Source organism: Oncorhynchus kisutch, unplaced genomic scaffold, assembly GCF_002021735.2.
Source record: "Oncorhynchus kisutch isolate 150728-3 unplaced genomic scaffold, Okis_V2 scaffold2789, whole genome shotgun sequence".
Lineage (NCBI taxonomy): Eukaryota > Metazoa > Chordata > Actinopteri > Salmoniformes > Salmonidae > Oncorhynchus > Oncorhynchus kisutch.
In genome coordinates this window covers 1-17,790 of record NW_022264734.1, presented here as the reverse complement: position 1 = coordinate 17,790, position 17,790 = coordinate 1, and the positions used below count along the sequence as shown (strand labels likewise).

The window sequence follows — 17,790 nt, the reverse complement described above, 5'->3', positions numbered from 1 at the left end:
CTGCACCGATTCCGATAGCGTCTCTCCAGTGAGCCATGTTTCCGTGAAGCAAAGAACGTTACAGTCTCTGATGTCCCTCTGGAATGCTACCCTTGCTCGGATTTCATCAACCTTGTTGTCAAGAGACTGGACATTGGCGAGAAGAATGCGAGGGAGTGGTGCCCGATGTGCCCGTCTCCGGAGTCTGACCAGAAGACCGCTCCGTTTACCCCTTTTACGAAGTCGTTTTTTTGGGTCGCCTGCTGAGATCCATTCTGTTGTCCTAGGTAAAAGGAAGAACACAGGATCCGCTTCGCGAAAGTCATATTCTTGGTCGTACTGATGGTGAGTTGACGCTGCTCTTATGTTCAGTAGTTCTTCTCGACTGTATGTCATGAAACCTAAGATGGCCTGGGGTACTAATGTAAGAAATAACACGTAAAAAAACTAAATACTGCATAGTTTCCTAGGAACGCGAAGCGGGTTGACTGGCAAACTGAACAAACAAGCCACTTTTCTTGATTCCACTCATTTACAAAGAGGAGCGATTAGAACTCAGTCAAATTAAGAATCTATTTGATTCAAGTTTCTCATTAGAAACAGTTACTGAGGTCAGCACCTCAATGTCCTCATGTTGCTACGGCCCTGTGCATATTGAACATGTACAATTAATATTATGATCATGTATTAGATAAACTCACCCGGATTAGAGAACTTTTCCATAAAATCATCTTTCTCCCTCTGTTGCTGGTCTCTCTCTTCAGTCAGACAGTCTGCTAAAAGAGGACAGAATATATTGGATGTGGTTTGCCTAACATAGGAGGAACTTAGTTAAACAGAACAAAATTCATCTGAATTTTGGATCTTGTTGTCAAAGTCTGATATAACATGATGATTTAACAATAATCCACTCACATTCTAGTCGATGGGAGATGTTGAGAGCGACTTGTAGAACACACAGCATCCCAAAGCTTACAGCAACCATCCCGTAGAGTCTTATCCCTGAACCGTCAGGTCCTGGGGAGATACACACTGGTGTGAAAACACACGGACACACAGCAGAGTGCAGTTTCAACATGATCAGCTACAAGAGGATGATCGTTTCTCACAGCTGTCTTGTGGTATTTTATGTATTTTATTAGGATCCCCTTTAGCTGTTGCGATAGCAGCAGATACTCTTCCCTGGGGTCCTCAGGAATTGACTGTATCAGAATGACATGTCGGAACCTCTGAATACACTGAAAACATACATGCCTTTGCATATTTAAATGTGGGGTAAAATAATTACTTTTCCACTGGGACTTTTCTGTTTTTGAGTCATGTGTTTGTACATCTTGGTCGTTGTGTGTGTGTGTATGTGCGTGTCCGTGAGTCAGTGGTGTAGAGCAGGTCTGAGCAAGGCCCCACACACCCAACCTGAGAGGGGTGTCTTTTTTTGCCATGGGGAAGAGAGAAAATGTTGCTGGTCTAGAGCACATTTCCTGCTCTTCTACACATTTTGCCATGAAGCTGAGAGAATTGTAACAGTTTTAAAGCTAATTTCCTGTAATAAAAAAACTATATTCAAGGCTTATGACATGTTCATTTACTCTCTGTGGGGTGAGAGGGGCCCCAAAGCTTCTCTGTGTGTGTGTGTGTGTGAGAGTTTTCTGTGTTCTTACCTGAGGGATGTGTCTCAGTTGTCACTCTCCTCATTGCTCCATTCTGGTTTTCTTCAATAACCTTGTCAATTTCAACAACCTCTTTGTTGACGTAGTCATCCATCTTAACTAACTGTTTGATAACCTTTCTAACTGACTTGTAATGGTAATATCTACTGTATGATTCCAACTGTACTGACAAGTAGTTGGTTAGTAGCTCTGATGTGTGACTTCACCTGGTACCTCTCTGAGCACTGTCTCTGGTCCACTGCAGTTGATATAATGTTGAGTATCCAACCACCTTCAAGCAGGAACATAGACCTGACAGGATCATCTAACCGAGTGATAGAACATAAGAGCTGCAGGACAACACATAGTGACAAGTGCAACCTTTCAGCCAATCACTTTGTGAGAAATGTTGGTTGTTTCCGCAGCCTTCAAACGGAGGGCACATTATGGCTCAAACTCTTTATCGCACTGATGACGATTTAGGGGCATTTATTTTGTAACAACGCTGTTGTTTCTGTGGAAAATGTCTTCATCAGAGGATTTAAAGGGAACTTCACTTGTGTGTTGTGTGTTGTGTGTGCGTGTGGCCTGCGTGTGTCTGCATGCGTCTTGTACAGTATGTGTGTGTGTGTCCTGTCTGTACAGTTCTGCCCTCTGATGTGTCAACCTGGAGGAGACACTGTTTTAACTATCTAATCACATTCAATCAGAAAGCTGGTAAACCTTGTTAAATGACATTGTACCTTTATTTATTCATCTGTGCCTTTGTGATTATTATTATTAAAGAGATAAACGTATGCTAATAATTGGACATGAAAAGATCTACAAACGTTTTACTAAACATAGGTCTATGCTGGAAACGTACATGTTTCTAATAAAAACTATTCTGACGTGTATTTTACAGAGTACAGTATGCTTTCCTCTGAATCTTCACATCACAATGTTTTTTGTTTTCTCTCTCTCTCCGTGATTCACTTGACATGTCTTCTTCCTCTACAGCTAACTGGGAGAAACAATAGATGTGGTTTTCAGACACAAGGTTCACGTTTATTTTTCACATATTTTATTTCCACTTAACAATAGCATAATGGAGATTTCAGTAGGGAACATTTTGCTCCCATCCATCACCAGATCTTACATTAGTTCTTTCAAAATCATGGCAGTTGTCATGTTCCAATTGTTGATCTCATGACCATGTATTAGGTAAACAGATTTGAGAACTTTCAATTAAGATCACTTCTTAATATATTTGGATGTATTTTATTTAACCTTTATTTAACTAGGAAAGTCAGCTAAGAACAAAATCAAATTTGCAATGACTGCCTTCCAAAAGGCAAATGCCTCGTGCGGGGACGTGGGCCTCGTAATAAAATAACTACAATATAAATATAGGACAAAACACACATCACAATAAGAGAGACACAACACAACCTAAAGAGACACCTAAGACAATAACATAGCAAGGCAGCAACACATGACAACACAGCATGGTAGCAACACAACATAACAACACCATGGTTGCAACACGACGTGGTAGCAGCACAAAATATAGTACAGACATTATTGGGCACATCAACAGCACAAAGGTCAAGAAGGTAGAGACAACAATACATCACACAAATCAGCAACAACTGTCAGTAAGAGTGTCCATGGTTGAGTCTTTGAATGAAGAGATGAAGATAAAACTGTCCAGTTTGAGTGGTTTCTGCATTGAACTGAAAAGAGGAGCGATCCAGGGATGTGTGTGCTTTGGGGAATGTAACAGAATGTGACTGGCAGAACAGATGTTGTGTAAGGAGGATGAGGGCTGCAGTAGATATCTCAGATAGGGGGAGTTAGGCCTAAGAGGGTTTTATAAATAAGCATCAACCAGTGGGTCTTGCGACGGGTATACAGGGATGACCAGTTTACAGAGGAGTATAGAGTGCAGTGATGTGTCCTATAAGGAGCATTGGTTGCAAATTTGATGGCTGAATGGTAAAGAACGTCTAGCCGCTCGAGAGCACCCTTACCTGCCGATCTATAAATTATGTCTCCGTAATCTAGCATGGGTAGGATGGTCATCTGAATCAGGGTTAGTTTGGCAGCTGGGGTGAAAGAGGAGCAATTTCGATTGAGTAAACCAAGTCTAGATTTAACTTTAGCCTGCAGCTTTGATATGTGCTCAGAGAAGGACAGTGCACCGTCTAGCAATACTCCCAAGTACTTGTATGAGGTGACTACCTCAAGCTCGAAACCCTCAGAGGTAGTTATAACACCTGTGGGACGAGGGACATTCCTCTTACCAAACCACATGACCTTTGTTTTTGAGTTGTTCAGAAAAAGGTTTAGGGTAGAAAATGCCTGTTGGACACTAAGAAAGCTTTGTTGCACAAAATCCGGGTTAGGGGCCAGCTGGGTATAAGACTGCATATAAATGAATGAGAAAGCTTCCTACTGCCTGAACCATTGTTGTTGATGTAAATTGAGAAGAACGTGGGGCCTAGGATTGAGCCTTGGGTTACTCCTTGATGACAGGCTGTGGCTGAGACAGCAAATGTTCTAACTTTAAACACTGCACTCTTTGAGAGGAGTAGTTAGCAAACCAGGCCAAAGACCCCTCAGAGACACCGATACTCCTTAGCCGGCCGACAAGAATGGAATGGTCTACCGAATCAAAAGCTTTGGCCAAGTCAATATAAATAGGAGCACAATATTGTTTAAAATCAAGGGGAATGGTGACATAATTGAGGACAGTTAGGATCAGTTTTATCTCTTCTTTAAATAAAGGATGTTCCGCGGCTGCCTTCCAAGCAATGGGAACCTCCCCGGAGAGGAGAGAGGTTAAAAAACCTGGATAAAGGCTTGGTGACGATAGGGGCAGCAACCTTAAAGAAGAAAGGGTCTAAACCATCTGACCCAGATGTTTTTTGGGGGTGAAGTTTAAAAAGTGCCTTGGACTCGGTGACTGCCTGCAGGGAGAAACTTTGTACCTGGGCAGTGGAAAAATAGGGAGAACTATCGTGGATAGTCGCATTAGAAGGGGTGGTAGATCAGCAAATGTTGGACGGACAAGGAGGTATGGCTGAGTCAAATAGGAATCCTGACTTAATGAAGTGGTGATTAAACAGCTCAGCCATGTTCTTCTTGTCAGTAACATCCACATCATCAACATTAAGGGACATGGGCAGCTGTGAGGAGGCGGGTTTATTCGCTACTTCTTTAACTGTTTCCCAGAACTTCTTGGGCTTAGACCCACAGAGAGAGAACTGCTCCTTAAAGTAACTAACGGATAGCCTGAGTGCACTTATTTCTCATTTGCTTGAACGAGAGCCAGTCAGCTTGAGTATGTGTGTGCCAAGCCTTTCGTCAAATGCAATTCTTGAGGTGTCGTAACTCCGCACGATCAAGGTCGATCCTGTGGATGAACCTGTTTTTAATTCTCATTTTCTTTATGCGGGTGTGTTTGTTAACAATACCATAGAAAATATTTAAAAAGAAGGTTCAAGGTCCAAGGTCCACTTCTCTCCCACTGTCGCTTTTCTTTCTCCTCAGTGTTGTAACTAGTGACTGATCTGTAGCTGGTCTCTCTCTTCATTCAGAGTGTTGGAGCTTGTCTGTAACTGGTCTGTCTCTTTCTAAAACTGGTCTCTGTCTTCAGTCAGGGTTTTGTAACTGGTCTGTATTTGGTCTCTTTCTGCAGGTGAGTTGGTCTTGTAAACTAAGAAGACTCTTTCTGCAGATGAGTTTGTCTTAAAACTAAGAAGGCTCTTTCTGAAGGTGATTTGGTCTTAAAAACTAAAAATACTCTTTATGCTGGTGAGTGTCACGCCCTGACCTTAGAGAGCCTTTTTATGTCTCTATTTTGGCTTGGTCAGGGTGTGATTTAGGTTGGCATTCTATGTTCTGATTTCTATGTGTTCTATTTCTTTGTGTTTGGCCGGGTATGGTTCTCAATCAGGGACAGCTGTCTAACATTGTCTCTGATTGGGAATCATACTTAGGCAGCCTTTTTTCCCCCTGTTGTGATTGTGGGAAGTTCTTTGTTAGGGGCACTATGGTCCTTATAAGCTGCGCAGTTGGTTTGGTATTTCTTTGTTTTGTTGGCGATAAAAAAAATGTATTGTCACAGTCCCTCTGCAGTGCAGGGGCGGTTCCTCCTGCAGGCAGAGGAGGGTCGTTAGTGATTGGAGTCACCTGGGCTCAGGGTATTTAAACGGCTTCACTAATCACTCTTCTCTCCCTCTGCTCCTCCAGGTATGATCCTGTTTTGTTTGTTCCTTTGTAGTTTTGCATAGTTTTCACTCAGTCATTCACACACACAGATTCACGCATCCCTGCACTTTACAGACACCTTACATTATGATCCTTTCACACATCATTCCTTTTTCTTTGTTTAAAGTTAATAGTTTTGGTTTACAATAAAGAGCCTTTTTGATTGGCCAAAACTTGTTGTTCATGTCCTCTCATTTTTGCCACAGGCTATGAGCCGCCCTGTGACAGTATGCTCACCACGCTGCACCTTGGTCTCATTCTGACGACAGCCGTGACAGTGAGTTGGTATTATAAACTAAGAAGCTCTGAGAGACCCGTTATCTGCAATAACTAAATCAGAGAACAACAGAATGGCCGGTAATGTGTAGGAATTCTAACATTTACCAACAGTGGACAGACAGGCCTATGATCCCAGTCATTCGGACAACACATCAAGACTTTTGAAGGGTCTCTTCCCTGTGTTATAAAATGTGTTTATAGTTGTTCTTTGCGTTGTGTGTGTGTGTGTGTGAGAGAGAGCAAGACTGTCTGTGTCACTCCCTGACCTGAGTATTCTTTGTTTTCTTTATTGTTTTGGTCAGGTCAGGGTGTGACATGGGTGATGTATGTGTTTTTTTGTACTGTCTAGGGGTTTTGTAGGTTTTTGGGGTTGTTGACTATCTAGGTGTTTATGTCTATGGTTGCCTAGATTGGTTTTCAATTAGAGGCAGGTGTGTATCGTCTCTAATTGGGAACCATATTTAGGCAGCCATCTTCTTTGGGTATTTCGTGGGTTGTCTGTCTAGTTGCCTGTGAATGGACATTTATAGTATTGCTTCATGTTCGTTTTGTAGTTTGTTTAGTGTCAGTCTTTATTAAAATATATAACATGTATTCTCATCACGCTGCGCTTTGGTCTCCTCTTTATGACGAACGTGACAGTGTGTATTAGGTTGAGTTCCCGGTCCGTTCTTTGGAGAAGTGTCTTCTACCTCTTTGTCTTGGTGCTGGTCTCATGGTCCCTCGGTGTCTGCACTGCCGTAGATGTCCACAATCATCTCCACTTCTGTCAAACTTGACCTTCTTGGTTACATCTGGCTTGTCATGAATGGCCTCAGACATTTCCAACAATGCATTGTGTTTTCTGACTATATACTATACAGCAATGTCTACTCAGGTTCTGAATCTATCACTGCCCCTGTCTGATTTGTGTCCATTTCTGAGACGTTTTTGATATGTTGTCCCCAGAAGAAAGGGAAATGTTAAAAGAGGAAGATAAAGTAACATGGTGGTTGAGGTTGGGACATGTTCTTTTCCTTTAAACATAGTGGTAGTGTAGACTTACCAGACCTGGGATGAAATACTATATGAGAATGGCTTGCCAAGGAACACTTCCAAAAGGACTAATTTGAGGTAAAAGGAGTTGGAACAGTCAACAAATAAAGACAGATTGATTTCTTATTGCTTGCATTGTACAGGATGCGAACAGGTGACTGACATTTCAACGTCAAGCTGACATCTTCATTAGAGTGACCTGACCATTGCACATAGATCCTATTTATAGCCTAGTGGCCCATTGAGACACAATGTATAATAACTTGTTCCAGGGAAAATGGCAAAATATAGCACAAAATAATTGTTTCGTTAATCAATAGGCCATTTCAAAATATACATAGGGTATATTTGGGTGTCTGTGAATCCGGAGACGACGAGACCCAATAAATCAAGGCATCAACATTATAGAAATGAGCACAGAGAAAAATCATGAATTCACCCCACTGGATCCAGTGTCTAAGGAGAACTGCCAGAATGACTCTCTGTATGAACTATGTAAAATACTTCTGTTGCAACAGAAAAGCCCCAGTACCCACCTGGCTCTGAAGGCAGGCTAAAGCAAACACTCAAAGGTTTTGAAAGATTTCAAGTTGTATTTGAACCCAGGTCTTGCACTTATCTGATGTGCACCTATCAGCAGTCGACTGTACTGACTTTACAACCTCATACTGGTCCCTTCTATCTGTTCTAATGCAGCTGTTTACTTTTAGTGTTGTTGTGTCTCAATCATTGTCTGTGTCTGATGTGTCCATCATGTAACTACTGAAGACAGGAAGCTACTAATGCATCCCAGGAAGTAAATGGTAATTTGATTCATATGTTCAGAACGAAACAAACAAACGAGTAGGGATGGAGACAGAATGAAAGGGGAGATGGTGGATGGGTTGTTACAGGAGGTTATTGTTTGTTACACAACTCACAAATACAGATATGTTTTTCTGCACAATTTAAATCATTCCATGTCTTTTCAGGCTGGTCTTGTATATTGTGTAATTCAACACAGTCCTCCGCCGGAAAGGTTGAAACACTTCGTCCATTATCAGGCTGCTTGAATGTCCAGTAACTATGTTAACAACACAGAGAACCAGACAGTCACACTGTCAGTAAAACATCATCCTAAATAAAATACATAATGCCTGTGTTTCTTCAGCTTTAAAGCCACACGCTGTCAGATGTGGGCCACCAACAAAAAGTAAAAAACATACACTGCTCAAAAAAATAAAGGGAACACTAAAATAACACATCTTAGATCTGAATGAATGAAATATTCTTATTAAATACTTTTTTCTTTACATAGTTGAATGTGCTGACAACAAAATCACACAAAAATTATAAATGGAAATCAAATGTATCAACCCATGGAGGTCTGGATTTGGAGTCACACTCAAAATTAAAGTGGAAAACCATACTACAGGCTGATCCAACTTTGATGTAATGTTCTTAAAACAAGTCAAAATGAGGCTCAGTAGTGTGTGTGGCCTCCGTGTGCCAGTATGACCTCCCTACAATGCCTGGGCATGGTCCTGATGAGGTGGCGGATGGTCTCCTGAGGGCTCTCCTCCCAGACCTGGACTAAAGCATCCGCCAACTCCTGGACAGTCTGTGGTGCAACGTGGCGTTGGTGGATGGAGTGAGACATGATGTCCCAGATGTGCTCAATTGGATTCAGGTCTGGGGAACGGGCGGGCCAGTCCATAGCATCAATGCCTTCCTCTTGCAGGAACTGCTGACACACTCCAGCCACATGAGGTCTAGCATTGTCTTGCATTAGGAGGAACCCAGGGCCAACCGCACCAGCATATGTTCTCACAAGGGGTCTGGGGATCTCATCTCGGTACCTAATGGCAGTCAGGCTACCTCTGGCGAGCACATAGAGGGCTGTGCGCCCCCCCAAAGAAATGCCACCCCACACCATAACTGACCCACCGCCAAACCGGTCATGCTGGAGGATGTTGCCAGCAGAATGTTCTCCACGGCGTCTCCAGACTCTGTCACGTCTGTCACATGTGCTCAGTGTGAACCTGCTTTCATCTGTGAAGAGCACAGGCCGCCAGTGGCGAATTTGCCAATCTTGGTGTTCTCTGGCAAATGCCAAACGTCCTGCACGGTGTTGGGCTGTAAGCACAACGCCCACCTGTGGACGTCGGGCCCTCATACCACCCTCATGGAGTCTGTTTCTGACCGTTTGAGCAGACACATGCACATTTGTGGCCTGCTGGAGGTCATTTTGCAGGACTCTGGCAGTGCTCCTCCTGCTCCTCCTTGCACAAAGGCAGAGGTAGCGGTCCTGCTGCTGGGTTGTTGCCCTCCTACGTTCTCCTCCTTATCTCCTGATGTACTGGCCTGTCTCCTGGTAGCGCCTCCATGCTCTGGACACTACGCTGACAGACACAGCAAACCTTCTTGCCACAGCTCGCATTGATGTGCCATCCTGGATGAGCTGGACTACCTGAACAACTTGTGTGGGTTGTAGACTCCATCTCATGCTACCACTAGAGTGAAAGCATTCAAAAGTGACCAAAACATCAGCCAGGAAGCATAGGAACTGAGAAGTGGTCTGTGGTCACCACCTGCAGAACCACTCCTTTATTGGGGGTGTTTTGCTAATTGCCTATAATTTCCACCTGTTGTCTATTCCATTTGCACAACAGCATGTGAAATGTATTGTCAATCAGTGTTGCTTCCTAAGTGGACAGTTTGATTTCACAGAAGTGTGATTGACTTGAGTTACATTGTGTTGTTTAAGTGTTCCCTTTATTATTTTTTTGAGCAGTGCATATATAGTGTCAAAAAAATTCCTTTTTTTCCTTCTTTAAGAAGATAATGCTTGGTTTCTATGATTCATCTATAGAGCTCATTGAATGACATCTATGAAGGGAAAAATGTGTTTTTATGAAGATGATCTGAAGCAATACCATTTGTTTTCAATGTCTCCATATCACAACTGGATGGTCAAATCTCTCACCTTGTTATCAGTGGTGTGCCGTCAACCCATTTCCAGGACCCCTCAGTCTCTCTGTCAGTCAGACCGATCCAGGCTCTCTTGTTAAGGGCAAATAGAAATCTCTGTTGTTGAGAAAGATAAATGAACACCAATCAAAAGATTTGTTTATCATGTCTCTCTCTCTCTATGTATTTATCTATCTCCCCCCACTCTCTCACCTGTTTCTCTCTGCTGTTTACAATCACCAGGTCAGCTCCTCTCTCCACACAGTCCTGTCTGCTCTCACTCCAGGTTTTTCTCTCAGAAGAGACGAAGTACCAACAGGATTCAAACTTGTTCCAGCCTTCAGAACAGGTTAGTTAAAACATTCATTGGCATCTCATTGAATTTCAATATAATAAAAACAACTTTTCAATGGTTTTTGGAGAACAGCAAAAACAAGCAAAAGTTACCCCAGCCTTTCTCACCTTGGCTGCTGTAGGTTCTTTCACCTCAGTTGATCTACAAACACACAGCCTAATAGCTATACAACATTCATGTTATACCCCGGAAAGGGGAGAAATATGAGAAATGAGTTACACTGAGAAGTAGCGTCAGTGACTGTTCAGTCAGTTGTAGTATTGAAATGTGTAATTCATCATCTCTTTACATAGATATGGCTTTTCTCAAATGACATTGCGTTCACATTTGTATTACTAGGCATTACTAATCAAGCTCCGCACAAACAGATATCAATGGAGCACACAGATGATCATGTTGTCTCATTCACTTGAATGATTTGAATATTACTAAGGATTCTGTATTAATATCAGTGATGTTGTGGTTAAAAAAATATGTGTAATAAGTAAACTATAAACTCTGTGGTGATCGAGATAAGAAGAACAACCAGTGATATAAAGGAAATGTAACTATTTTACACCTGCATTGTTAGCATTTTGAGTGCATTTAAATGTAGGCCTACAGGGAAGATAGGCCATGTGAATATGTTCATATTTAAACACATCTTCTTTTCTTTTAGTTCCTAACTTCTTTGATACAGATTTAGTCTGGGGACCCCACATGGGACCCCAACCCTAAGTTTAGGAACCACTGTATTAACCTCTCTCCACCTTGCTTCCTCTCTCTCTCTGTTTCCTCTGCTTCCTCCTGCATGCATTGCAGCCTCCATCAGCCTCACCACTGAGTGCCACATCACTGTCTGTCTCAGTAGCCTAATCTTTGTAAAGCAAAGTTATTATGAGAGCTTAGTAGCCTATTTGTTGCTCCTGTTGAGGTGGGCTCCTTTTAACGTTACCGTCTTACTTCATCCTTCTAGCTGGCTAAGTAATAATACCCAGAGCCCTTCAACATTACGTATACTACCCAGAGCCCTTCAACATTACTTATACTACCCAGAGCCCGTCAACATTACTGATACTACCCAGAGCCCGTCAACATTACTTATACTACCCAGAGCCCTTCAACATTACTTATACTACCCAGAGCCCTTCAACATTACTTATACTAGCAAGAGCCCTTCAACATTACTTATACTACCCAGAGCCCTTCAACATTACTTATACTACCCAGAGCCCTTCAACATTACTTATATTACCCAGAGCCCTTCAACATTACCTTTACTACCCAGAGCCCTTCAACATTACTTATACTACCCAGAGCCCTTCAACATTACTTATACTACCCAGAGCCCTTCAACATTACCTTTACTACCCAGAGTCCTTCAACATTACATATACTACCCATAACCCTTCAACATTACTTATACTACCCAGAGCCCTTCAACCTTACTAATACTACCCAGAGCCCTTCAACATTACTTATACTACCCAGAGCACTTCAACATTACATATACTACCCAGAGCCCTTCAACCTTACTTGTACTACCCAGAGCCCTTCAACCTTACTTGTACTACCCAGAGCCCTTCAACATTACTTACACTACCCATAGCCCTTCAACCTTACCTGTTCTACCCAGAGCCCTTCAACATTACTCACACTACCCAGAGCACTTCAACATTACTTATACTACCCAGAGCCCGTCAACCTTACTTGTACTACCCAGACCCCTTCAACATGACTTACACTACCCAGAGCCCTTCAACCTTACTTGTACTACCCAGAGCCCTTCAACATTACTTATACTACCCAGAGCACTTCAACATTACTTATACTACCCAGAGCCCTTCAACATTACTTATACTACCAGAGCCCTTCAACATTACTTATACTACCCAGAGCCCTTCAACATTACTTATACTACCCAGGGCCCTTCAACATTACTTATACTACCCAGAACCCTTCAACATTACTGTAATAGAAGTCTCTGATTCATAATCCTACAGACATGATGACAGATTACTACTAATGTATTGCTTATTTATTTCAAATTACTGGAAGTTCTGCTATTCGTTCACATTGTGTTATAGCAATGAGTTTGTGACGTATTGACTGTAAGACTAACACATTGATGTTATGGATACCTGTGTGATTGTGACTCTGTCTGTTACTGTGTTTGTGGAGGATAGAGAGAATAAGAGAATAAAGTAGACGGCACGGGTCAACATTTTGATTTATGGCCCTGTGTCCAGATGACGTGCACATGTGCAAATATGGGCCTCCGGCCAGGACATCCTGTTCCTGTTGTCGCGTGTTAGAGGGTGTGTTATTTTATATCTATATTGCATCTATTCTTTTGAAGTTGTCATGCTGATTGATGTCTAGGGACCTGGTTGAACTGGGGGGGTTCTGTGTTTTAACTTTTGAAAGAGTATGGCCCCACACCCCCAGTTTTATTGCCCTTATGGTTGCTATCTATTAAGCAGGAATGTCTGGGTTATTGGCTGTGGCAGACACATTATAAATAAAAGTCCAGAACAAGGCATGTGACCCCAGAACAGTAAACAAGATTTTTAAAATAAAGCCCAGAATGTTAAACATAAAAATATGTCTCCTAGGCCAATTCTCGGGGTGCTATGCGGCTCATGTCATGAACCCAATGACAAAAGCCTGGAGGATGTTTTGTGTGAAGCCCCAGAATGTTTTAAAGGAGTTTTGGGTACGAGTGAGGGACATATGTCTTACATATTCCAACCTGAGGAATCTACGGTTAAGATATTCACAGACAGCGGTCCCAAACCCCTTTATCGGGCAGAACCCGGGAGTTTTTCTCCAGCGCTAAGGATGAGAGAATGGCTTAAGATAAGACTCACGCTGTGTTAAATTGAACAGGCCCTGAGCGCTTCAAGTTTACCCAGATATGCGTTGGAAGAACTGGTCTGTGGACGAAGTGATCTGATGGCCCTAGGAATTGCTTCAATGGCGTATACCCCTGACTCCAAAGTGACAATTTTAGCATGTGAACATGCTTGAAATCTGTCAGTTCACATGTATTTTCCAAAGCATGCAAGGAGGTCAACTTTTTTATGCCAGTGTTCAGTTTTAAATGGGGCGATGATCATATTTTCAGAACACTGATGAATAAGCTGGACAGTCTTTTCCAAAATCGTGAACAATTACGGCGATGGCCGAGGTTATCGTTGAGACATACCCAGGACTCACAAACCAGAAGGAGGATCTTTCTCTGGAGTGAAAACGTCCGGAGCTTCGATGGAGCGGGCAAGCGTCTTTGCAATGGTGAATTGGAAACGGATAATGGTCAGGGCTAACCAGCCCCTTTATCTGTAACAAATAGTAAACATGTTGAATTATAACGTGTGTTAAAATGTATGTACTAAATATTTTGAATTAAGTCATTGGTTTTAAAAATGTTTCTCACCCTTTAACGAAAGGAGAAACTGTCTTTTCTCTCACGCCCTGGTCTTATAAAAAATAATGTATTATTTGTAGTCTTTCCTACAATGTTATGTTAGAAACATTACTGGTTATTAAAGTTTGTAATGATGTACAACTGTAGGCCTCCAATGTTTTTACATAAAACACTCGTGATGCATGTTTAAATATTAGTCAAATTTGGTAATTAATTCTAACATGTCTTAAAAAAGTTAAAAGGAATTTAAAACTGTATCTCACCCTTTAATGATAGGGAAATGTATTTTACATCATCACCCCGGTCTGTCGTGAAGAAAAAAAAGACACGGAAAATCAGGGTGCGTGCTTGAGTGTGCGTGTGACGGACCAGTAGGAGTGTGTGTGGGGGTAAAAATGTTGAATTAAAACCTTGCCTTGAGGCATCTGCACTTTATCTCTGTAGGGGATCGGTTGTAGACAAAATGTCTCGACATCCCCTCCTGTTGTTTGAATTCACTGCCTTTGTTCTCTAAACCAAATATACAGGCTGTTGCAAACATGACATCTCCCGAGAAAATGCCACCACGGCCCTGTAAACTCATTCCGTACATTCTCTAGTTAGGGACACGAACGCAGAGCGAGTCTAGTGGAGCATATACTTTAACACCATGTTAGCACAGCTTTAGTGCAAACCCACAGGCCAACAGCCCCGAATATTTAGCTGCCAGGACCGATTAAAAAAAAGAGTCTGTGAATCCCTCCTAATGGATTTTTCTGAAGGCTACTGGACTGGTGATTGGTAAGCGACTGTTAGACAGGGATTCTCAGAAGCAAACTGCGCCCTGTCCTTTACGTAGCCCTTCACCATCACACAATTGTCGGTGTAAGTCAAAATAACCACATACCCACTAATATTTAGATATTAAAAAACAAAAAGTGTGCACTCTGAACGACTTCGGAAGAGCCGTTGAAACAGATGCTATTCTACGTTTTTTGTACTAACGGCCTTACCCTAACTCCAAACACCTGGCAGCAGTACCAGGACAGATAACAAAGGATAGTCTGTGAAGCCCTCCTCATGGATATTTCTGGAGGTGAGTAAGTGAAAAATATATTTTAAGATTTGTTTGAATATTATTGTGATATTATTGTAATATTAAACACGAGTTATTTGTGTTTTAAACGGGGGTGGACAACGATTTCTTTTAGGTATGTATTTCATGCTAAATGCACATATAAGTTAAAGTGTATATATTTCGTATAACTGTTAGATAATATTAGCGTTTTAATGTATATCGTATAACTGTTAATATTCTCTAACGTTTGTAGGGTCCCCATCATTTACGCAGCTTTAAGATCTGGACTCGCTAAATTGTCTGGATATTATTGTAATATTAAACACGAGTTATTTGTGTTTTAAACGGGGGTGGACAACTATTTTTTTTATGTGTGTATTTCATGCTAAATGCACATATAAGTTAAAGTGTATATATTTTGTATAACTGTTAATATTATCTAATGTTTGTTAGGGTCCCCATCATTTACGAGGTTTAACTGATCTGGAACAGAACGAGTTAGATGGTGATTCGCAGACTCAAACCCCCGGCAGCCAATAGCCATCAACCTATTTTCGACGTAAGTCCAAATAATCACATATCCAAGAATATTTAGAAATTAAAAAACAAATAGTGTGCACCCTATATTAAAAGCTATTTTTGTATTTACAGCCGACATACAGCCAAGAAGGATAAAGGCATCGTTATGGACCCTGAACGACTTCGTTGGGACAACTGACAACGGGTGACTTGGATGCAAGTCTGCACAAATGTTTTTTCCAGCACACCGAGAACAGAGAATTTAAACGTTCCGACAACTCCCCCGGGAACCTCCACCCACTCGCTACACATTCCAGGCCCCAACAAGCAACGCATAACGAGGGCTCTTGTAGATTGCTCTGAATCAACACCTCCAGAAAGGTACTACTGTGCCGGGAACTTGAGGCTTCACGATTCGGCGCTCCATCGACACGATATGAAGTCATTATATATATATATATATATATTATTAGTTATACATAGTTTTATTATTTATACATTTTTAGGCTTGAATATGTTAAAACAAGGACAAATAATGTTTTTTCAGACTCCCACGAGACCGGCCCTGCAGAATTGGGAACACTAGATGAAAAAAGTCACGCCCCCCCCCGGTTTCTGCGATTCGGCAGAACAGCCAGCGCTAAAAAAGCCTAGGTATTTTAACTATGTATTGTTAATATATAGTATTATATCTGAAATATATTTGACATTTTATGTATCTAACATAGTTTTATATTTAATAAACTATTTTGTGTGTATTATTTTCTTTCAGACTCCTCCCCGGCGAAAAACGGCACAGAAGGACACATACATCTAGAGCTGGGGGATTCCGGCGCACCGAACATTCCCAATGAAACACCAAAGCGGGGGATATCCCTGTTTTAATGACATTTCAGAGGTTGACGACCGGTTATTCTGTGATGCGGCCAACCTTCTTGACCCCGACAATTCTATGGCGTCAACATCCGGATCTGAAATAGAACAAGCAAGGTTTTCACAGTCTTTTCCAGGGCTTTGAAATCGAGGAAGGTTTTGTTACACAAACGATTGGGGGTTTTACTTGAGAGACAGTACCGAGACTATCTGTTATTCTGGCATAGAACAATTCCACGCATGTTAAACAGCAAACCGATTAAAAAACGCAATACAGCGCTAAAATCATATTTGTAACACGAATCATTCCAGAAATACCCCAAAACGCACATCCTTAATTATCCAAATGTCAGAACCACAGGAACAAGTTGAAACAGTTGAAAGCCTCTTAGCAAAGATACCGCCAGAACTCCTAGAAATTATTAATCGTATGAACGAGGCGGGGGGTAACAGACAATAATACCGATAGATGAAAGCATATTATCACAGATTCCAGCCGAACTCCAAGAAATGATTAATCGTATGAACAGAGAGCAGGGACGCCCATGAAAACCTGTGTAATCACAGAGTCCTGAAGCCCTCATAACCAATTAATAATCCGGATGAAAGAGAGCCGGACATTTCGGCACCCCCTACACCAACAGCGACATCCCAACGCGTTAAAGCCCATGTCCGTAGAGTCTGAAACGTAACACAATGTTTTGGGTAATTGGAAAATTGTCTAATAAATCAGGAGGGAGATGATATTGATAGAAATGTCCGGGTTGTGTACCGAAATAAATTTAACAATACCGAGAATCGACAGTTATTTTCTATTTCCTATGGGTGAATCAGAACGTTTACTATGCTGTGTTTTACGTAATGATATTGGACACTGAACGATCTGTTGGACAGGGCAAGAGATTTTGCAAACCACGTGATGTCATACAGTTGGAAATTTGTGGAGATAGCCGCATAACACAGTATCTCTTATTTTACCCAATGGCGAAGCAGATCTTGAACAATTTATCGCACTGCTAGAACGCCTTGTTCAGTCAAATTTAGCCGTCATAGCAGATCGGACCCTCGAGCTTGTAGTGCAAATAATACGGCAACCCCAGGGTGGTGGGGGTCAGAGGAGGAAGCTTGATAGCCTAATGCTGTCAGAAATCATAAGCAATAAAAGGGCCTACCTCAAATGTTCACAATCCAGGTAATAAGCTATGTTTTGCAATAGGCCTAGCACATTTACTTAACCCTGGATGTACTGATCTGACGGCATTGCAAAAGGCTAGAGAGCTCCAAACGGCCGTGGGTCTCGGTATACAGGATGCTGTGGCTTTCTCTGACAACTTTCTGAATATCAAGATTGTGGTTTTGTACCACAGTAGAGCTAATGCAGCTCTCTTGAATTCCAAAACAACCCCCACCGCATCCTCGATTCTGTACTTGTATG

General features: G+C 41.8%; 1 protein-coding gene and 1 long non-coding RNA gene across 4 annotated transcripts; both read right to left on the bottom strand.

Annotated features, from left to right (window-relative positions):
* Nucleotides 1-419: 419 nt before the first annotated feature.
* LOC109901064 (uncharacterized) lies at nt 420-2,039 on the bottom strand. 2 transcript variants are annotated; one of them, XM_031819887.1, is made up of 3 exons: nt 1,641-2,039; nt 895-996; nt 420-752 (listed from the first exon to the last, which is right to left on the bottom strand). In XM_031819887.1, exons 1-3 carry the CDS (start codon nt 1,741-1,743, stop codon nt 667-669), a joined length of 291 nt encoding a protein of 96 aa, XP_031675747.1. In that variant the 5' UTR covers nt 1,744-2,039; the 3' UTR covers nt 420-666. The 2 variants fall into 2 exon arrangements, with proteins under 2 accessions (XP_031675747.1, XP_031675746.1); XM_031819886.1 differs by having other exon boundaries at nt 431-755; nt 1,641-2,036.
* A 5,262-nt stretch (nt 2,040-7,301) lies between these two features.
* On the bottom strand, nt 7,302-15,375 carry LOC116370829 (uncharacterized). 2 transcript variants are annotated; one of them, XR_004208830.1, is made up of 4 exons: nt 13,688-15,375; nt 10,359-10,483; nt 10,162-10,262; nt 7,302-8,259 (listed from the first exon to the last, which is right to left on the bottom strand). It is a non-coding gene; the product is annotated as an uncharacterized LOC116370829 (long non-coding RNA). The 2 variants fall into 2 exon arrangements; XR_004208829.1 differs by having other exon boundaries at nt 10,359-15,353.
* Nucleotides 15,376-17,790: the final 2,415 nt, after the last annotated feature.

Coding starts and splice junctions, on each gene's coding strand:
- LOC109901064 (XM_031819886.1), bottom strand. CDS start 1,743: ATGGATGACTACGTCAACAAAGAGGTTGTTGAAATTGACAAGGTTATT. Junction 997..1,640: donor AACTGAGACACATCCCTCAG/GTAAGAACACAG, acceptor GTATCTCCCCAG/GACCTGACGGTTCAGGGATA. Junction 756..894: donor CATCTCCCATCGACTAGAAT/GTGAGTGGATTA, acceptor GTCCTCTTTTAG/CAGACTGTCTGACTGAAGAG.